We start from the raw sequence: 22,629 nt of genomic DNA on the forward strand, positions 1-22,629 counted from the left end.
GGAGGTCCTTGACATCTGATGCGTGAAACTTCGCTCGCATTTTCCGAATGGCGTTTGGTGTCACCCCCGTTCGACGTGCAACCTGTTTTACAGGGGTGTTAGCCTCCAAAATGCCAATTGCAATTGCACTGTCCCTATTGCATAATCGAGCCATTGTTATACCACAGTCACAAAACGTGTAACATTGATTGTCCAAGACTTGTGGACAGTAATGTGGGCGATTCTGGTCCGAGAGCCTTTTATTTACCATCTCAGACCTAATGCAGGTCATGTTAACCGCTTGAATTTCTTGTGGTGTGTGTCATGTCCTTAATGCCCACCCGCACGAATATTTCAGAACTGGTAACACGAATTTGGCGATGAAAAATCTGGTTGATTCATTTATGAAACGAATCTATAAACTGGAATGAGTGTGTGTAATTAAATGAATCTATGAACTGGGATGAATGTGCCTATTTGAATGAATCTATGAACTGGAATGAGTGTGTGTAATTGATTGAACCTATGAACTGGGATGAATGTGCCTATTTGAATGAATCTATGAACTGGAATGAGTGTGTGAAATTGAATGAATCTATGAACTGGGATGAGTGTGCCTATTTGAATGAATCTATGAACTGGAATGAGTGTGTGTAATTGATTGAACCTATGAACTGGAATGAGTGTGTGAAATTGAATGAATCTATGAACTGGAATAAATGGTGGCCATGATGACACACCATTTCTACAATTAAAGTAGCCAATGGCATTAAAGTGGCCTACTATCAAAATAACTTAGTGATTACTGACTTCGCGTTTTTTTAACAGATTGACAGATGTTACTGAGCCATTGGATGCCTTTCAAAAAATCCGACATGCAACCTCCTTTTCTATGAATCCGTTCAATTTCCCATTCAAACTTATTGACCAAAATTCAGTGACAATTCACACATGGGTTCACGTTTGGGTTCCTTATTACATATTTAGGTCATTATTACATATTTAAGTCATTATTACATATTTTGCTCTTTGGTTCCTGTAAACAATTTGTCCAAAACTTCCCACAGGGCAATAATGTATCCAATGTTTGTGTTTAAAGTACCCAATCGAACGATCGACAGCTGGCAGTTAACGAATCCACGCCGACGTTAGTCACCTCAACAGATAGGAATATTCCAGTTTTCACCACGATCTTAAGCACAGAGCACAGAGCACAACGGCATGATTGACTCAGCGGAGTAAAGCACTGGGACTTTTGGAATTGAATGAGTGATATCCCAACGACTAAACGTTCAAAAACCATCGGCAATAACGGTGTCACAGGCTGCCAAGCAGCGACTTTTTACTATGTAAATTTTCACTTTTGAGATTAGTGTTTATACTGGATGTATAAAAGGTACATTGTAAAAGGGCGGATCAGTCTGAGCCCTTGTTATGCATCATGGTATACAGAACCCGGTTATTCAAAACTGTATGAAGAGTTAATACCAGATTTGACTTCAAGCCAAGCCTTTAGTTTTGTACCTGGCCCACAAATTATTATGTATATCAGTATACTAAATATGAACAAAATTTGCTGCTACTCCATTTGGTCTCTGTACAACTGTATTGGTTGCGGGGTTTTGTCAAAATCATAAATATATAATATGACATAATACCCGTATTAGCTAATACATTTTTGAGCAACCGGCCCCTTGCGCGGCCTTACTCTCGATCGACCAAATCCAGACCAGCTGCAGACCCGTGGGTGTCTAATAATCACACATTCTTGTTTTCCCCTCACCAGTTTTGGTGGATAATCTGATTGGTTTTGGGTACATAAGTATTAGATAACTCGTGAGATAATGATGATTATCTGAAATAACCACTTACACAATAAGCCATTGCGAGTAGCGAATGTTGTGGATAATTTTATCGATGATTGTGTCTATATTCAGGTAATGATGTGTAATTTTAAAAAATAAATCAATGAATGCAATCCTGATGCAGAGACACGTGTGAAATTGATTTCATTTCTAAATTACCAAACTGATTGGGCTGAAATATTATTATGGATATACTAAAATGTTTGCTTTGGTGACATGTCAATAACAATTGTCTTGATACTCACTGCCGCCAGCCAGATATCATGCACGTGACATAATATTTTATCGGATTTGGTTGTCTCGGTAGCCGTTGAAAGCCACATAAAGCTCGTTTTGCCCACTTAGCTGCAATGAATTTAGGCCGAATGATATCTTGTTGTAAATGTAAGTTGTAACTATTGCTACTGGATACCCGAGGCTGATAGGGAGTCTTCTGTCAGATATCTAGACTGGCCTGGTTTCTGATGATTTATTTATTTGATTGGTGTTTTACGCCGTACCCAAGAATATTTGAGTTAAACGACGGCATTATGGTGGGAGGAAACCGGACAGAGCCCGGGGGAAACCTACGACCATCCGCAGGTTGCTGACAGACCTTCCCACGTACGGCCAGAGAGGAAGCCAGCATGAGCTGAACTTGAACTCACAGCGACCGCATTGGTGAGAGACTCCGGGGTCATTACTCTGCGCTAGCGCGCTAACCAACTGAGCCAAGTTGGCCCCCTGGGTCCTGATGAGGACGAGACAGGTAAGTCTCATCACTGATGTTACTGCATGGACACAAATAAAACAGTAATCTGTGCGGATGTAGGCCGAGGTACCAACCGGCAAATTTATTCAAAAATGCCTCGTTTAGCTCAAGGGAAAAATACCGCCACTTTTTCTTCTTGTAATAAATTGTAAGTGTTCTACAAAATAGTGGCTTATTTTGCTTGCCTTTGATCATATTTTCAACTTGCGAACACTTTATTTTCGTCTAGATGTTGAAATTATTGTGACATGAACAGTATGGACATTTATGAACATTGCAGTGTGGTGGGGACATTTATGAACATTGTAGTGTGGTGTGAACATTTATAAATATTACAGTGTGGTGTGAACATTGTAGTGTAGTATGAACTTTTATGAACATTGTAGTGTTGTATGAATATTTATGAACATTGCAGTGTGGTGTGATTGTTATTTATTTATTTGATTGGTGTTTTTACGACGTACTCAAGAATATTTCACTTATACGACAATGAACAATGCAGTGTGATATGAACATTTATGAACATTGTAGTGTAGTATGAACATTTATGACCATTGCAGTGTAATATGAACAATGCAGTGTGGTGTGAACATTTCTGAACATTGTAGTGCAGTATGAACATTTATGAACATTGCAGTGTGGCATGAACATTTATGAACATTGCAGTGTGGTGTGAGCACTTATGAACATTGTAGTGTAGTACGATCATTTTTGAACATTGCAGTGCGGTATGAATATTTATGAACATTGCAGTATTGTATGAACAATGCAGTGTGATATGAACATTTATGAACATTGTAGTGTAGTATGAACATTTATGAACATTGCAGTGTCATATGAACATTTGTGACCATTGTGACCATTCACGCTGTACTCTAGAATAATTCACCTATGCGAGGACAACAGGCATTATTTGGGGACCAAACGACTTTCCCAAGTACGAACCTAGAGGAAGCCAGCGTAAGCTGAACTTATGGGAGGCACCTCGAGTCATTGTGCTGTGCTAGCAGCTATCCATTGCTGCACCATTACTTGTCGACCCAAAAAACATAACACACGTGGCGTGAATCACTTGTGTATTATGTAACTGTTACAACTCGACATAGATCACACACTCCGGAGGCTACGACGTGAAACAGAATCACCCTAGCCTTGCATCTGCAGCTAGGCTATGTAAACAGGGTCGCTGGAATTCCTTGTAAATGGTGTAATTGGCCTACTGTATCAACGGTTCAAGCAGTGGAAGAAATATTCTTCCAGTATATTCAGTTTCCGAGAAAACTATATTTATCACTTCATCGCCGAAGTCCACAACTTTTGTCTGCCAAAGTCTACTGCCTAGACGTTAGACGTCACCTTGCTCTCAATATTGAGACGTGCTGGAATTGCTTCAAGACGAAGTTTCACTAAATCTTTATCGGGTTGAAAAAAAAATCTAAAAAAATATTTAATGCCGCCCATGATACTTTGAATGGTAGTCTTTTAGTGAACATAAACATGAGTCAGGTTCTGTCTTTCACTTTAAGTAACACAATGTTGGACGCGTCCATCACTTACCAAATACCAACGTGGGTAGAAAAGCCAGCAAAAGAATAAGTAATAATTATATGTCGGACGCGTGCATTACTACTGAAAGTACGAGATAAACTGGGGGTCCACCGTAGGGACAGCAGGTTCTGTCCCCGTCTAAGCCAAATATAGATTTACGTCCAAATTCTCAACTTATGCTGATCGCGATCAATCTTCCTTTATACGAGAACATTTTCACGTGGGGCATCGGGTATTTAAACGTTGAAAAAGTGGTTAAAATGAAGAAGTGAACGAAAAAAAAAGACAGTGGGTTAGAAATGGGGTTGCCGTAAGTACCAAATGGACACCGGTTTGGACTAGTGTTTTATTATTATTATTTATTTGATTGGGTTTTACGCCGCACTCAAGAATATTGGACTTATACGACGACGGCCACATTGTGGTGGGGAGGAACCCCGGCAGAGACTGGTGGAAACAAACGACCATCAACAGATTTCTAACAGACCTGCCCACATACGGAGTGGAATTCAACATTTGGATTATGTGTCCAAATCGTAGCAAAATTTTGGCCAACCCTTATGAAGATGAAATGAACAATGTATTACATACGGGATCATATCAGTACACTATTAGTGTTTAAATAATCACACAACAGACAACGGGACTCAGCATTTAAGCCCTGCATGCCAATGCTGAAGAATAAAATTCCACATTCGGATAAGCTCAACACTTTAACAGATATGCAAGGACAATCACTGGAAAAATTTGGAAGAATGTGGGACCAGTTCTCCTCCGCCAACAAAGTTGTGTTGATAGCTATCACCGTTGACGTCGCCACGATAGGTTACTGAATTTCCGGACTGACCGCTGTTTTTAGTTTAAAGCCGTTTTTACACCCCCAAGAAGAAAGATGCTTTTTTGTAAGTTTATATGTTAGGCCAGATCCTGAACTCCATATGAAAAATAAAAACCAAGCGTTCCGTGTATCTTTAAGCATGGTCAGTGATATCACTGATGGCCCTAAGTGAATAAATGTAGAATTGTTTCTGTGGATTTACTTTTTCTCAGGATACTATTAGGCAAACGTGTGCATTTTGTTCACAATGGACCTGGGCAATAGCTGAAATTATAGAGTGTACTTTAGGATCCATATCGATAAATAATGAATGCCAGTGATGTGACTATATAACGAGTATTTGACGGCATTTAGTTTAATAAAACAATCTAATAAAGTGAGTAAAGATGGTCTCAGATATGATTTTCATGATTTTCAGGCTGATGCTTAATTAAAATTTGACTCGCGACACAAATTTAGAAATTTGACAATTTACGTTTAACACTTATCATGGGATATTATTAAAATTTATCTAAAACAAAATGTCCACGAATATCAAACATTATCAAACTTCATATCCACCAAAATATAAGTTTATATTTGTATTATCTGTAAGTGTACAAAACTACCCTAAGAGAGTTTATGTTATTCGTCATAGCAACCTACACACTGATTATCTCTTTTCGAAAGCAGCCATGCGTTGTCAAGGTCCGGTGGCAGCTCATAGGGTGTCTGGCAGGCTATTAAAGCCCAAGTTTTTTAATGCGACCGTCATAAAGGAGGGAAACATTTAATAAAAAAACGCTTTTCGATGGCATCTAGGACTACTGCATTGAACTGATGCATTCTGCACATCTCTAAATCACCATAACGGTCACATCTACCAACGGTAGCAACGGTTTGTCCTACGCGTTTGGCCTGCACATGGTCGGCGCGTTTAAAGTTCACCGCTATTACTATATCGTTGTAAATACACGGCACAGTTATATCCGTAATGTGTTGTGCTGAAAATGCTAGTACGTTGGGTCCGCACATTATAGGTGTATATTAAAACCAATGATGATTAAACCTATGTATTTGTCACCACTTACATCAAATTAACACAAGCCATGAGGCACAGTCAACTTCGCTGTAATGGCACACTTTTTCTCTCGTAACTTTATCTATACACTTTAAAACCCAAACGATTTATATATCGCAATATCGCCCTACACAGGAATTTTCTCTTAAATGACGGTGGGCAGATTTATGGGTGGGGAAACCGGAGTGCCCCGTGTAAAAAGCTGTAACCTTGCCACATTCCTGACAAAACTCTGGAGTTAAGACAAACGGAAGTGGAATCAGCGAATGTGATGACCTTTGGAGGAACTTATATGTTCTTTATGAATCAAAACGAGAAATCGGCTGCGCATATCTGGATTTTCCAACCTATCGCTCTAGAGCCCATTTCCATTTTTCCCAGAGTCTTGCGTGTAGCGTGGAATAAACGCAATATATTGTCAGGGGGTTGCACTGCAGCTCTGCAAGATTACAGGACATCATTTCTGTAACTGTCTGTGCCCATTTTCAGGTTGTCATCAGTGAACATGAAGAGTGAATGAAAGAGTGAATGAGGATTCAGCCAAATCGTGGCGAGAACAAGTTAAAATACTGGGGCAAGTTGTTCAGAAGTGTATTAAAAGTTAAGTCGACTTAACTCTTAATACCAGTCTAATACAAAACTAATTCCACTTTAGTCTAGATTAAAGTTAATACCGGGCTAAGCTTCTAATCCACTTTTAAACAACTGGACCCAGAAAAGCAAGCCGTTAAGGTTCTTACAGTCTGAATACTGTAGCATGTCTATACATAATAATTCTGTTATTCTTTCTTAAAAGACAAGACCAATGAATTTCTACTGGGTTTCAGTTGTTTCTAAATGCTTTTTCATGAACATAACACCAGCGCCCACTTAAACCAGTTATAATATAGGTGATTAAGTAATTAATCCTAAAACGGAAGTGACGCATGTGGTGCATTTAGGCAGCGCAACAACAACATAATACTATACTGTCAGCAAGCATACACTTTCTGGTGATATAACGTCATTCGTAGGCTGTATTCTGGATGCGGGTAGTCTTGTTTACATATAAACCTGCATAAATCGATCCACATCTTGCCCAGGATGGACCGCGCGGCATTTAGGCCTGTAACCTGCTGGGTAGTGTTTGTAGTGTTTTGAATGTTTATTTGCAAACGGCTGGACACAGGCCTATATCGCAGCCCGACAAATCGTTTTTTATTAGACAAATATGTACATAGGTTTGAAACACAGAGTCAGACAGCATTTGACTTGCTAACTTTACATCCATACTATAAATCTGTTGGTGTATGACACGGCATTTATGCTAGGCTGTATTTCATTAGTGCATGAAACCTAGCCTGAGTTGTAGGCTTCGGTTCCAAGTCTGTCCGCTCACAGTGCACTCGTTGGTCATCTTATAAACTGAATTAACAAACTCATTCCAAGAATGGTAGGAAGTGTTATACGATATTTACAACTTTATGAATGCCTGTATGTGAACTGTAAAGGTTTTTATATATAATATCACTCACATTTTTGAACTCTCGCTTCCACTGCGCCCCGTCATTTTATATTTGTTCATCTGATCATAAGTTTACAAGAACTCTATATCCGTAAAGCAAATTTAACTATAAAAGATCGCAGTAAAGTGACTAACCCTGTCTCACAGTCATTGAGAAATAAAAAAAAAGAATAATACAAAATCAATAAAATACCACTGTTTTATGGAGATAATCCGAAAAAAGGCCTCGTGCTTGCTCAGTTATTCATCTCCATGCCAAGTATAATAAAAATAATATATAGACAAGAGCCGGAAAGGTTTATCCATTATTAATAAACATTTGCTATACACCAGACAAAAATCGTGTGTACGTGAAGTCAGGCTACCTGATCCCGTTTTCATTACTTAAACAAATGCGTAGTGATAGTAAACCCTATACAACATAAGTAAAATGTTTTGGAGTAGGATGTAATCTATAGATTAAAGTAAGTTTATCAGGTATGACTATGTAGTACCGTACTGAAGTTGGAAAATTCCTTTACGATTGTCAGATAACATGCAATGTTGTTTGTATATTTGTTTGACAATATTTCGCTGAAATAACGTTTGCTAAAATTACATATACTAAGTGCCTACATGTGCCTTTCAAATGACATAAAAAAAACAGCGGTGCGTCTAGTATATATTGAGCAACGTAAACCGTATAGGGTTTTGGCCAGCAAAATAATCAGGTATCATAAAACATTACAATGTACAGGTTTACAAGTGTATAAAAATCGATTAAAAGTTATGTGCAAGATGCGAATTTATGCTGGTGTATATAAACAACAATTAATCAACTGTATACGGTATACACCCCATGTTCGGCGGACTTTTAAGAACAAGAAAATGTTCGATATGAGGGACGCATATGTATAAATAGCTACAACACAGCTCTGCTTTATCATACTCGTGGATCCTGGATATCCTGATCCAGCTACCTTACCACGAACTACAGTTTGTTATAGAAACATATTATCGGGTTCAGAGACATCGAGGACAACAACAGTGAAGAGCATATTTTTGGCAGAGCGTTGATAAGTATAACAGGGAAGTGCTTTAATTGTTTGTGAAAATCCCTAAATTCGATACGCCAAAAATATTCCCACACTGAGATCGTTTGGTTGAATGATTGAACATGCTATGTGTGTTATACGTTATTTGGTCAGCCACTTACATTCTACATGCAGGGCGCTGCTCATGAAATCGAGTCTTCTAACAGGAGATTTTACCTCAACATTGGCACAATTGGACCCTCAGCGAAGGCAAGATAAGGGAAATGTGCGAATACCAGTCTCTGGTTAAACGAGCCTAGAAAGATGCTACCTGACGTTTACACCACAGTCGTTGTCAACTATGGACAAGGCATGGTTGGAGTTTCACCCCACTAAAAGAATGTTCTGTGCCGAAACACATCGTTCTCATACAGAAACACCAAAGCATCAGTCAGCGATTCTTGAAATGATTGTTTGACTGGCTGCTGGGGCCTCTGGCATATCTGGAACCCTTTTCCTGGGAATCGGGAGATTTACAATTAAGCAAGTCTATGTTACTTATCTGTGACGTTGGCCTACGACGAAATTACCACTAATATCATACAAACATGACAACTTCACACATGCATGTAACTTCCTTAGACAATAGCATAAATAAAACGTTACAGACAAAACACGTACGCATAGTTAGTGTATTATTTCATTCAGAACTAATCAATCATGTTTTAATTTTACCCGATGTTGTCAAATGCTCCCAGCACCGATGGGAAGATGCGGATCGGGCATAACAGAGGATTTCAGCGCCCATTTTGGTTTTCCTCATCGAACGGGTAAACTGCTGAACCATAAAGAAAGTTCCCAAAGACATCGGCCAGTTCAGAATTACATCGCTCTTTGATCACTTTAGCTATACACTGCTCCCCATCCCGTCCCAGCCTACAAATAAACACACGGAGTGGGATTCCTTATTATATAGGTAGTCCAGAGCCAGGCTGAACCAGGGGCAATTCTAATTCACCATGAGTTTAGCTGGCAGACATTAAGTTAACCTTACAAATTACATACACGACTGACATATACAGGCAAGTAATCAGTTGTATACAAACATCATTCTGGCATATTATCGTATTAGGCTTCAAGAAAAATTCCACGGTTAACTTAAAACAACCTTAAAACGCTTTCCTAATTCAGTGTGATGCATTCCTTATATCGGGGTTGATGATATTCCACTTACGTGACTTGATTTACTTGAAAACTTACTTTTCCATCAGCTGTTTCATAGCCGTGATCACGGGCGAGGATGAATCCAGTTTTCTCAATTCTTCTACAAACGATCCCCAAGCCACTTGAGCGCAGCGAATAGTTAGACTTGATATTCTGTCCAGGCAAGACACATCTCTTTCTAGCACTGCAAAACAAATGGTGAATAACAAATTTACTTTGTTAAATTTGTGAAAATAAGTCAACTCGCAATAGGTCAGATTAAGCTGAACGGTAGCTCAGGAAGAAAAGGTTGTAAGAATAGGGGGGTATATCCAACAGAAACTGACGAAACCTTGCTTATACTCCTAAAAGGCATTCCTAATTGACAGTTACCTTAATGTTCTTATAAACTTACCACTTTGTTGGCTACAGAGGTAATTTACACCGTCGCCCAGTAGGTGGGTCATTTTATCCCATATCACCGCCCCTTGTGCACCAAAGCCGGGATCACAGCCAACCACAGCTTCCCGCTGGCACTCTCCGATATCAGCTCGATGAGAGGTGCTACGTCAATCAAAATGAAAAGATGTATATAATTTCTGGTTATGATCACAACAGGAAAGCGCCCAGGTGATTGCTGAAATGTATTGCGTTCTTCTTTCGATCTAGATTTACAAGAAATAAAGCTTGTACGTATGTTTTTACAATGTCTCTAGTTTTCTTCGTAAAAGGTAGATTCGGGATTCAATCCTAAATCGAGTCCTACCCATCTGTAATCTTGGTAACACCTCGCTGGACAGTCGACACAGTGTCAATATAATTTGACTCGGTGGGGCTGGGTATTTGGCATCCAGCATTATGGTGGGAGGAAACTGGACGGGACCGGGGTCATCCTTAGGTTGCACGATCATGTGTATAGCACAACTAAAGATCAAGTCAAGTGATGTACATCACATCATGAGCAGGATAGGTCATGTCATATGTGGCTCATATTAATACTCTATTTCTGGACATGGATACCAATTCCCTCTGTCCACACCCTTCATCTTCGCCGTCATAAATTTCGGCAGTAGACATATCACTCTCGCCATGAAGAACGTCCAAATGAGCATGTAGCTATCTATTTAATAAATACCAACTTCAACGTGATACTGTTTCGTAAATTTCGTTTTGATGAAATCGAAAAATAGCTCAAATATTTATTTTCACACATTAACTGTTGTTTTCAATGGCTTTGAATTGAAACAGAGGGCCAGTGGGGTTGATTTGAAATCAATGCGTCTAAGTAGACATTTGCATACAGGCCGGTAACCAAAAGGGATGTTCCGGTGAATAATCATCAGGCCAGTTCCCGCACGAGGTTTAACACCGGTAAACCACCAAAGAACTAAGAAAGTGAAGTACGAAATTAGGACGGAAGCATGCAAAGAGAAGGCTAGAGAAAACAACAACAAGTCATACTGACCGACAGAATGTGAGAAGCTGTGAAATATTAAACAATGTTCGTTCATAGACACGTTGTTCACGATAGATGACGTCTTCATTGTAACCCCAGAGCTGGTTACAGCCAGCTATTCGAGTTGTTACACCTGGGGGACATTCCTCATCTAAAACATAAAAAATAAAGGGAAATATTACTATGTATTCCCAATACCCAACTGTCCATCAATACATGCACAAGTGGCAGAAGATTTATCACGGAATGAGAAAAGTTGTTGAAAATATTTTCGTTTCTGTTTAGAACGTAATAGGGGTAAAAGTTAAACATGCCTTACCCAAGGAAGAAATGAATTGCACCAAACAGAGGAACATCACGATAAAAAACATGACGACGGCGTGGTGTATTCTGAGGCATTTGGTGAGTTACAGATTGACAGATCAGGTCCAGCGTTAATAAAAGCATGTATTTTTAAAGTATGCTATATGAAGAATAATTACGAAGAGCAGAAATGGAGCAAGCTATAGGTCATTCCAATTTTTCAAAATGTCACTCGTCTGTTACACTTAGTTTTATTTGCTGTATTAATATAGGCTTAACCGTTCCATCACAAAACACCAGCGGGCACCATCATGTACACCGACAAGAAGGAGTCCTGCAGGCGATATAAAGTTATGGCTCATACTATTCTATTAATTTAAAAGGTCATCCAGTTCATATACTACGTTGTCACAACACAGCATGCCATATACTCTTTACCGGGATATGATTATGGTAGCTGTATCCCAAAGGTTTATCAATGACTGGTTACTGGTTTCGCTATTCCACATGTGCAATATGGCTTACAGCATATAGAGAGTAAAACCAAAGCAGCGACGACAGTGTTATAGTTGTAGTAGCATTGTCGATCGCCACAAGCACTCAGGCATATGCAAGAATTAGGTAACAAAAATTCAGAGATTTTATATACATGTAATAACAAATAAGACAGTTAAACACGTCCACAAGGTAAATTATGTTTGTCGTGTCTGCGGACTACTATTTCGGCTCTAATTCACGAGCACAGGTACAATGGCACAGGTGTATAGTTTTTGTCTCTTATTTTAACTTGGATTCAACATAAGGTTTATTCTTATACCGGTAATTTATTGTCCGCTGTTTTGTACTAGCATGTAGCAGTGCTGTATCCGACAAATCCAACAGTAATTGTGAGGCATGTCCATCGTTGGATAAATTATCTCCAATTTTGGAATGCCATGTTTGTATGTCGTGCGCTTGGTTGTTGGTTTAGCACAAAATATTATCGTTGTTTTTAAATGCATTTCTTCTCCTACCGATTTTTTTCCTATTTCTAACTATCCTAACAGCAAATGAATGTACTAAATGTGATGCTGTGATTACCACTGTCCATCATCTCAAATTGAATGTACTAAACGTGATGCTGTGATTACCACTGTCCACCATCTCAGATTAAATGTACTAAATGTGACGCTGTGATTACGACTGTTCACCATCTCAAAATGAATGTACTAAATGTGACGCTGAGATTACCACTGTCCACCATCTCAAATTGAATGTACTAAACGTGATGCTGTGATTACCACTGTTCACCATCTCAAATTGAATGTAATAAACGTGATGCTGTGATTACCACTGTCCACCATCTCAAATTGAATGTGCTAAATGTGATGCTGTGATTACCACTGTCCATCATCTCAAATTGAATGTACTAAACGTGATGCTGTGATTACCACTGTCCACCATCTCAAATTAAAACCACTGAGACGACCAACATAACTGATAGTAGATAATTTTACGAAACAAAGCGAAATGCCGTCGTGAACGTGTTATTTTGAGAATGACACTTAAATGTCTATCTATGAGATGTATATATATATATGTGTGTGTATTAAGAGCTGTGCGGCATTTTGCAATTTGCAATGACATTTATCCCTTGCATAAAAGGTCGCTGTAATAATGGTTGTATAAAACATACATGTCCTTGAACTAACACACACTGGCATTGTCACCACGACATCGGACACACGCCGTCGCCATGTTGCTCCTATTGGTTTGCCTGAGTTTTGTGGGTGTGAGTTTCTCCTATGGTAAGAAAAGTTTTTTTTTCATCACATGCAGCTCCGACACCCAGAGATTTGCATGATAGAGTTAAGCAGCCTCTGACCAATGCTACCGCCGCAGGTTCAAGTCTAGCTCATGCTGATTTCTGCTAGATCGTACGTGGGAATGTCTTTCATCAACCTGCTGATGATCACGGATTTTCCCGGGTTCTACCCGTTTTTCTCCCTCCGTGACGCTGGCCACCGTGCTATAAGTGAAATATTCTCGAGTAGGTCGTAAAAGACCCATCAAATAAATAAATAAATTAAATAATTGATTAATATTTTAGTGTTCATTTTCCATTGCATGACAAAACTTCTAGTTAATTAATGAGGAGGTCAGCATGACAAAAATAGAACGAGTCCACATCAGCTCGAATGCTTTCAACTATCTGCTTAATATTATACAACTATAGATCAAAATTTAGATGACAAAAATTTCAATTTGACCCAAAAATTTAAGATAGTATATATTTTATGAATAGCAAACAATATGTACAGAGAGAACGGTAAGGTCACGATGCTAATTCCAACCTCCACGATATTAAAAGATAGGCAAAATAGGAAGGTGTATAATGATCTTAAAGGCGGCGTAAAAACAACAATTAAATATACTAACATTAGATTATATAATGAAATGATGAATGGTACTGTTCATTACAATAACATGCATCATAAAATTAAACCTTATAGGCCAAGTTGTTATATTTTTGCTTTTGCTTTGTGGACATTACGTGGTCAATGACGCTCGTGTGGGAGTTTGCGCAGTCTAACGTTCGCTGAAAAGACCACTTGTCTTCCACCATTATAGTGTGTACATATACGCACGTCTCATCCATACGTCTCATCCAAACGTCTCACTTTACTACATTTATGTTTTATCCCCGGGGCACTCCGGTTTTCGCCATCCACAAAACTGACACACCATTGGATAAGCGAAACAATATTTGAACATGGCGACAATTAAATAAAAAGGTAAATATTGTTGCTTCTTGTGGATCTAATGGTTGCTCTGAAAACTGTCCACTTCCTGAAGTTATGCTTTTACTTACAATGGTGAACATCCCCCAGTTATCACGCACGAATACTCTCGGTGCAGTCTTAGTGGGTTTTATTTTCCTTTAAGGTGAGCCCTGTACACATGCAGTTATTACTCGCTGTAGCCAGATGTGGGGGCTTGACGAGGATGTCATCACTCGCCGACAACTCATATATGGACGTCCTATGCTCAACATTTCACAACTGCTCACATTCTGCAGGTCAGTGTCAAAATAAATCTGAAAATAAATAACAACAAATAACATAACCTCAGTATGGAAGCCGGATAAGGCTATCATCGTACCATCGTTCAATCGCTCGACGATGGCACGAAGCCATGGAATGATAATGAGAAGTGATGGCACGAGGGCACGAAGCGAGGGCGCGATGGAACGAAGCGATGCCACGATGGCACGATGGCACGAAAAGATGACACGATGGCGTGAGGCGATGACACGATGGCACGAAGCCAGGGAACGATGGCACGAAGCGATGACTCGATGGCGCGAAGCAAAGTTACCGGACACCAGTTACCAAAACTACTATGTACTTCAATCTAAAACCTGTTTTTGACACTGTCATATTTGACTTACATCGCGCGATATAATCTTTTATAAATGAACTTTATTTTATCTCTTGTATTATATAATTTCACTGCGGTATGGTTTTAGAGCTGGATGTTAGGAACTTTTGTTATGAAAGTCAATATGACCTAGTCTGTTAGCTAAGACAGTAGTGCAGACTGTGTTTTACTGCGTGGAGTTTGTTCTAACCACATGTTGTTGAAGCTATTGTAAAGCAAATTACTCTCCACGTCCATTGCCCAGCATGCGGTTTTCTTGTTGAATAATTATGACGTCATCCAACACAATGAGGTCTTGGTTTTGAAACCAGGCTTATGGAGATTAGCATTATGAATGAGAAAAATTATTCTAACTGCATTTTCCTTGTAGTAATATAGACGTACAACATATCAATGTATAGAGCTTGGGCTGTTGTGTGTCACTAATGAAAGGTAATTTTGGTAGCGAGAATGGCTGACTTTACGGGTAGCTGTCTACAGGCGAATGGATAAAATAATAGACTATAGTAATATAATGTATCTACCATAACTTCACGTCACTTGTCTTGAGGCCCATGACACGATAATGCGAAGCAATGGTACGATGGCACGAAACAATGACACGATGGCACGAAGCAGTCATACCATCGCTTCGTGGCATCGTATCATCGCTTTGTACCCCTGTACCATCGCTTCGTGCCATCGCCGGGCGATGGAACGATGGTACGATGATGGCCTTATCCGGCTTCTTTACCTTTGTCATTTCGGATAAATGATTAAGAGACCGTAGCCATTGTTCTAAATCATTGATAACTCTAGAAATCAGCTTTTTTTATATTTTCACGAGGCCATCAAAGACACCACGTTGGTTAACACATAAAACAAGGTCTGCATGACGCAAACTGGATGAGGCATGTACTCGGATTATAGAAATAGCTCGCGCCTAATTGGTTAAAATTGATACAACATTGCTGAGCTTTTTTTTGTCAATGCTTAGCTTACTTTGAATTGTGATATGTCGGTTATGCAACTTGATAAAAATAAAGGCGTGTGTGACACTTACTGAGACGCAAAAGGGACATGGCAGTTTTATTTTTTGACTGTGCTTTTTTAAATGTTTTCCACTTTCACAGTCGGACTTCTTTCTTTTTTTATGCAGGGGTCCGACTTAGCTATCTCGAGCCCCGAGACAACCAGCCAATCATGATCTTGTTGTGAATGTTTCTCTTTTTTTGTCGTCTACTCAAAAACAAAAAGAAAAACTCCAACCCGATCTCTTTTTCTAGAAGTTTTCTTTCTTGGGTGTATAGAGCTGCTTAAAAAAAGTAAAACTCGGACTGCAAAAGTGGGAACAATAAAAACGCACACTTAAAAAAGGAAGTCTGCTATATCCGTAGGTACTTCATTGAGACAAATACAAATTTGGTCCAGTGTTGTTTGTCCTTTTAAGTATGCCTACTACCTATGTTCACGAACTGCGAAAGCTTGCAGTGATGCTACCACCAATTGTACTGGTGCCAACAACCAAAATACGTATGGCTGGTGCTGTGATTTCGGTGAGATCAACATGCCATCCACCATACAATCGTTCCATTTTGAACCAAGAATCGATAACCGTTTAATTTGACAGTCACAGCTCGGAACATTCCGACCTGGTCACATGGGGGAAAAGTGGATTGCTTCCTTTTCCTTGTTCATTCTTGTCGAAATATCAAATAACGTGCAACGAAATTTGACGAAGCTGACGCCCGAAATCATCCCGCTCTTGAAAAACTACAGCCGGCACAAACCAACTCTGAACGTAGGGAAATATCTATGAATAAATGCCTTGTTTGCTTGAACTAAGAAAATCTCAGCGAAAAGCAAAATGGCACCGAATGATCAGTTAAATACGCTCGGGGTCGTCACCATAGCGACCGCGGTTCACCGGGCTCGGGACACTTTGATGGTGCTCGCCGCACTCTGAACAAGATCGAATTCGTACTTCCTAAATAAATTCGACCTTTGATGGACAATATGCATAAGATAAAGGTGTAATATACAGGTGTAAATAAAACGTACATACAAAATGATAATTTTAAAAATGACTTAGAAACATGATCTTTGTTTTAGAGATCCTTTTCATGTATCCTTTTAAGCAAGGGTAGGTTCCAAAATGAAGATATTTCGTGGCATAAATAAGTGCTTCTCGGACTGAAACGAGTGAAATTATTGGAAAATCCCTTTCAAATCCGAATCGGTTTACTTTTGAGGATGCAGAGAAAATTGTCCGTAGGTCGCTCCGGATGATCTGTGACACCATCGCATTAGGAAGGTAGTTTAAAATATGTTAAATGTTCTTCCTCTATAATCGGATGAGCACGAATACTACGTACGTTGTATTTTCATTTCTCTATATTCACCCATGTAGCAACCCTGACCGAGCTGATATCTCAGAATGCCAGCGGGATGCCATAGAAGGTTGTGATTTGGGGCTAAGTGACGAAGGAAATGATCTCTGGAACGAAATGAATGACTTGTTGGGTTTAGCAGTCAATTTTCTATGCAGCAAATCAAGCGGTAAGTTCCTGAAATAGCTCATGCCACGATTCCCAGCGTCTGTCGAGATATGTTATACTGGTATATTTTGTGGTATTCTTGAAATTGTATCGTTGCCTTTAACCGAGTGCTCTTTAAATAAGAACAAGCGTAAGAAACTAAGAATATAAGAACAACTATTTGGGTTACACAGTAAATATAAGTGTCATGTAAGACATTCATAATCCATTCGTAGTCCGTAAAGGGCGTTCCAAGTCGATAATCACAAGATCCATTTCCAAAACAACGTTTAACACTAGCTCACAAAGATAAAACGTATTTAAGAAATTATGCAAATAGGAAATAAAGCCGGTAACACTGAAGAGAGAAGCGGTTGCACATGCTGGTCTGTAACACTCGACAACCAGCGCCATCTGCGTTGTTAAATACCATGTACGCGATAGATATGTACATTAGGATAACAGCGCCGTCTATGTGGTTGATCACAATGCAGATCGCCAGAGATTCTGAACGCTCTGTCTATACCTGGCCAACGAGAGTGTTATACTCATTGTAAAATTTGAGAAACTTAGAATGAAGGCGTTTGATGGAGTATCCTTGACTAATTAGTTTTTGAACTAACGACTTGTGACCCAGATTAAAGTCATCACAATTTACGCAAGATCTGACAAATGCTACAAGGCGAGATATGTATACGCCATATGCAGGACCCTTTGGTATATTGCTATCCAAATAGGGATAATTTACAATATCAAATTGAAATTATCCCTTTTGTCGTAAAGGCGGCGTGAAAGGAGACCTTGTTCGTCTTTGTACAGATATAGATCCAAATAAGATGTACCATCAGGACTATCTTTAAATCCAACGAAGGCGGATAGACTTCGCCGTTTCAGCAATATGGGGGTTATTTAACGTGAGTAAATCATCAGTATACAGCTTGGTAAATGAAAAGGATCGAACTTTAAAGATATTACTTTTAAGTAAGATCACCTGCCATATTTCTCTTCTGCAGTGCTGGAAAGGGATCAGGCGTGCTTGGATGGGATATCAAACCGTATTGTTCGCTGTGCACAAGGGGCATGGGTGCGGTTTACCCAAAGCGTGGGTGAATCAACCACCTGGGGCGACCGAAAAAAATTCATGGAAAGGTAAGCTCCTGAATACAGGTTTAGTTCTTACTTATGGAAAAAAGTTACGAGCATCTGCATGGATGTCTAAAGCATTTGGCCTTTGGATAACAGAAAATAACCATTCTTTTCAAAAGCACCATACCAGGGGAGCAGGTCGTGGCCGAGTGGTTAAAGTGCATGGCTTTAAGTGTTTAACACATGTAGGCCTACGCTAATGGCAGTTTGTTTAACACACCTAGTCCTGATAGTGTATGTATATGTAGTCTATATTGATCAGTTTGCGTCATGTCCTTACATGTGACTTAGCACATTTTTGTTTATTTGTAGAGCGGGACGAGACAGGGAAAGATGCATATTTAAGGTGATAAAAAAGAGATGTAATTCTGAAGTGGCTAATGTCTATGGAAACTTCCTTTATGGGGCAACCGTTTATCCGTACGACGAACAAAATCAGAACGGGAGCTGAAATCCTCCACTACACCGAGTCCAAATCTTCAAGCCTTTGTTGTTGTTATTGCATGTTTTCGTTGGAAAAACAACACGTAGAAATTAAGCACCATGCCAAGATTCTTCTACTAACTGTGTTTGCCTTTTGGACCATAGGTCAATGTTGTTAGATGAATAAATGTTTTGAACGAGCTGTTTGCTGACTGTAAGTTTTTTGTTGTTGAGTGAAACTAACGGTTGCTCCCACAATATATCTACTCTATAGGGTGTTAAGGAGCACTAAACGCAACCGTTTAATACACTCATTTGGTGCATCAGAATGTCGTTACGAGACTGGTGTGGACAGAAGAAAGAGTGATGTTATTATGCATATATAGTGATTGTTAAAAAAAATCGTCAAGTAAACAGGTCGTGTCTGTGCACAGCAGAAATTACTCTGGGCACTCATCCCTCATAAAATCTAGCGCCGTCATAAAAGTGAAATAATTCTGATCACGTGGTTAACCCTTTCAGAAGCCGTAAAAGTGACATGGTGCAAAAAAAAATTTGCAAGAGAAACAAAAATTACATTGTGAAAAAGAAATTTTTTGGAAGAGAAAATTTGTTTTTTAACCCCGGACTTTTGAAGTTTAAAACTTTCAAGTTTAAAAGTCCCGACACAACTCACCAATCATAATGGTTACCCCATAACCTCCTCTCTATGTATGGGGCTACTGCCTGATTGTCAGAACAATTATGCTTTCGCAAGTATTGTCTCTTGCAAATTCTACTTTCTCAGTCCCAAAATGTTCTTTTAGACGACGAGGAACGCCAACACGATTTATAGTATAATCTCTAACAATCTGGGATTATTATTAATAAGGTAAACATTCAATGAAATAAAACAATAAGATTAAAACTTATCACAGCCGTCCTCAAACATGTATGTGACATAAATGGTAAGACCCTCGTAAAAATATGTAGTTACCAGAGAGAAATGCTCGTTTGTGTAATGGCTGTTTAATGACAAACGACCTGTGATTGGTCAATTAAGTCAAGGCCCCGATTCTTAAACTCGAGGGCGGGGGGAGGGGTTAACTAAAATATTATCTCTTCCCACAAATTTGTTTTCCATGTGATTTTTTTTTTATCTTCTAATTTTTTTTTCACCATATCAACAAAAACTGAATAGATAAATATAACGGAGTATAACAGTATACTGTTATATAACAGTATCAATTCACAAAGGAGGTGGCGATACAGATGCCAACAGTATGGAGAGTAAAACTAGAGCGGCGACGACAGTGTGTTGCTTGACAAACATTCAAAACACATAAATCAGGTCTTTTGTCAGTTTATCACAGTTACAGTTTTATTGTAACCGCCCATGTAACAACTTATACGCCCCTTGACATCATTGCTTAAGTAGGGTTAAGTATGCAGTGATATTAATTGAAATTTATTTGATGCCAAGAAGTCTAGTAGGTCTTAAGTTTTGTTATCGGCGGAGATGGTCGTCCGTGGACCACTAATGCCTCTCGCTTCGAATCCAGGTTTCCCTGGTTAGGCCATGTCTTTATTCCGAACTAGGGGTGGAGGAGGTGGGGAGGGGAGTGGGAATGTTGATGCTTCTCAAACATTTCTAGACATGAGTCGATAACTCATTCAGATGAAATATATTTTGTGACAGACCTTCACCGAGTTATACACTCAAGAGATTTGCGCAGACACTCATGCCTCAGTCTAAATCCCAAGGAAAATACCGGTTTTGAACCTCTCCTTTCCGTGTGTACTAGCGATTGAAAAACAACTACCTTTAACCACTAGGCAATGACTCGCTACCTATATTACATTTATAGTGTAAATTTCTATAATATATGGAAACGCATCAGTAATGCATTGTGCGTGCATGTCTTTGTGTGGTATTATTTGCTGTTTTGTAATCGATTCAGTAATCCAACGATAATGTCTTTCTATCTTTGTGTCAATGTACATACATCAAGTTAACTCTAGTAGCATACATATATTCTACCCACTGTTTGGTGACCTCATTTCAGGGACCTTTGTTGACTACTAGCTGCTACTTAAAAGTTCCCGGAAACAGTCGCCGGTTACTAGGCTTCCTGTTTGCATGCACCTCTCAGTGGCTAAGAGCAGCGTCTGTTACGTTTTAGGCAACTTGTGGAGGCTGGATAAGAATCGCGCGCAAACAGCACCGTCCTCGTCCCCTCGTGTCGCGCCCCGCAGATCACAAGCCGCGGCACGAGAATGGTACAATTTGCAAGCGATTTGCACCGTCCTCGTGCCGCGAGCCGCACCAAGCGGGGTGAGATGTCCTCACTCGGCTTCCACAGCAAGGTGCAGGGTACATGAAGTTTTCTTCATGCTCTACCCGCTTTTTCTACCAGCTGTCATATGCACATATACGCGGAACAGACCGCTTCGGTGGCCTTATCATTGAGAGGGTAAAGCAAGGACGCAGTACAGGTGCATCAAGGTCTACTGTCTTCGGCATGACTTCAGTGGCGGCAGCACTTTGGCAGCATGACCTCGCCCTGCCACAAGAACACACGGCACAGCAAAGAGAGTAAAACCAGAGCAGGAAAACAATGTTCTAGCTGGCAAATGGTGCTCACCAAAACCACTCCTCGACGTCATTTGACTGACAACTTTTTGAGTGCAACATTCAGTGCAGCCTAAGCGTACATACATATATATGTGAAATACATTTATTAAATAATATAATTATTTGATAACGCCATAGAACAAAGATTATTATATCTCAAAGGGTAATTTTTGGTTTTCATTTGTCGAGAGACGGTCATATGATATTCTGTAAAACATGATGTACAACGATCACCCACGCCAAGGAATACATCGTCACGCTCACAAAGTATTTCCCCACGTTCACAAGGAAATATCCAAACTATTGAAAACTATTGACTTTATCTCTTTGCATGTCGTCCTAATTTCACTAAAGATTTTGCACATCTTCAGTGGTGTGCTAAACTTCGTTTTGGACATTGGTCCTGCGGTTTTTGACTCGGAACGTCTATTTTGGTCGACGGCTGCTATATGAATGTTTGTTTCGGTGTATGGTTTGAAAATGTTCTATTGTATGTCTGGAAGTCAAAGTATCCAATTGTTTCCAGATCCGTCCATCTACACGTACTTGTGCCCAGTAAGTAAGAGATGCTCACCATGGCAACGTTTTGTCAAACGTTTCGACATAAGAGTTACGCAGGCAAGATTAAAAATCCTAATTGAAGTAGGTTTTTAATTTTTTGAGTTAATTAAAATTACTGGAATACCCTGACGCTATGACGTCATGCTGTTTTAAAGGATAGCCAGAGGAGCTGGACAAAGTGACTGAATGCTAAGTGTAAGACTCAAGGTGTATGTTAACAGTTTTTCAGTATTCAGAACCCAATTTGCTTTTCAGAAATTTTTTTTTTGTCAACAGTGGCTACACAACACTCTGAAGTTTTGGTGCGATTTATGTGTCTATACTGGCGATCTGTGGACTTGAATGTTATTGTATAGTAAATGTGATGACAACACAGCATGTTGAGGAATTATAAACAGGTGACGTCTAATAAATTGTAATTAACATGAC

At 39.4% G+C, this 22,629-nt stretch overlaps 2 protein-coding genes across 2 annotated transcripts; one reads left to right on the top strand and one right to left on the bottom strand.

Annotated features, from left to right (window-relative positions):
- Positions 1 to 7,164: 7,164 nt before the first annotated feature.
- On the bottom strand, positions 7,165 to 11,624 carry LOC135475567 (uncharacterized). Its single transcript, XM_064755491.1, has 5 exons — positions 11,537 to 11,624; positions 11,227 to 11,368; positions 10,177 to 10,325; positions 9,819 to 9,966; positions 7,165 to 9,494 (listed from the first exon to the last, which is right to left on the bottom strand). Exons 1-5 carry the CDS (start codon positions 11,586 to 11,588, stop codon positions 9,356 to 9,358), a joined length of 630 nt encoding a protein of 209 aa, XP_064611561.1. The 5' UTR covers positions 11,589 to 11,624; the 3' UTR covers positions 7,165 to 9,355.
- A 1,608-nt stretch (positions 11,625 to 13,232) lies between these two features.
- LOC135475934 (uncharacterized) lies at positions 13,233 to 19,746 on the top strand. The gene is made up of 5 exons (XM_064755899.1): positions 13,233 to 13,307; positions 14,446 to 14,578; positions 17,330 to 17,478; positions 18,470 to 18,605; positions 18,915 to 19,746. The coding sequence occupies exons 1-5, from the start codon at positions 13,256 to 13,258 to the stop codon at positions 19,051 to 19,053; spliced, it is 609 nt and encodes a 202-aa protein (XP_064611969.1). The 5' UTR covers positions 13,233 to 13,255; the 3' UTR covers positions 19,054 to 19,746.
- The last annotated feature ends 2,883 nt before the right edge of the window (positions 19,747 to 22,629 follow it).

This window comes from Liolophura sinensis, chromosome 9, assembly GCF_032854445.1.
Source record: "Liolophura sinensis isolate JHLJ2023 chromosome 9, CUHK_Ljap_v2, whole genome shotgun sequence".
Lineage (NCBI taxonomy): Eukaryota > Metazoa > Mollusca > Polyplacophora > Chitonida > Chitonidae > Liolophura > Liolophura sinensis.

Excerpts from the sequence above, each read along its gene's own strand:
- LOC135475567 (XM_064755491.1), bottom strand. The coding sequence starts at position 11,588 with ATGTTTTTTATCGTGATGTTCCTCTGTTTGGTGCAATTCATTTCTTCC. Across the intron at positions 11,369-11,536 it reads GCAATTCATTTCTTCCTTGG|ATGAGGAATGTCCCCCAGGT; the intron begins GTAAGGCATGTT and ends TTTATGTTTTAG. Across the intron at positions 9,495-9,818 it reads ATGAAACAGCTGATGGAAAA|GCTGGGACGGGATGGGGAGC; the intron begins GTAAGTTTTCAA and ends GTTTATTTGTAG.
- LOC135475934 (XM_064755899.1), top strand. The coding sequence starts at position 13,256 with ATGTTGCTCCTATTGGTTTGCCTGAGTTTTGTGGGTGTGAGTTTCTCC. Across the intron at positions 13,308-14,445 it reads GGGTGTGAGTTTCTCCTATG|GTGAGCCCTGTACACATGCA; the intron begins GTAAGAAAAGTT and ends TTTTCCTTTAAG. Across the intron at positions 14,579-17,329 it reads CAACTGCTCACATTCTGCAG|CAACCCTGACCGAGCTGATA; the intron begins GTCAGTGTCAAA and ends TCACCCATGTAG.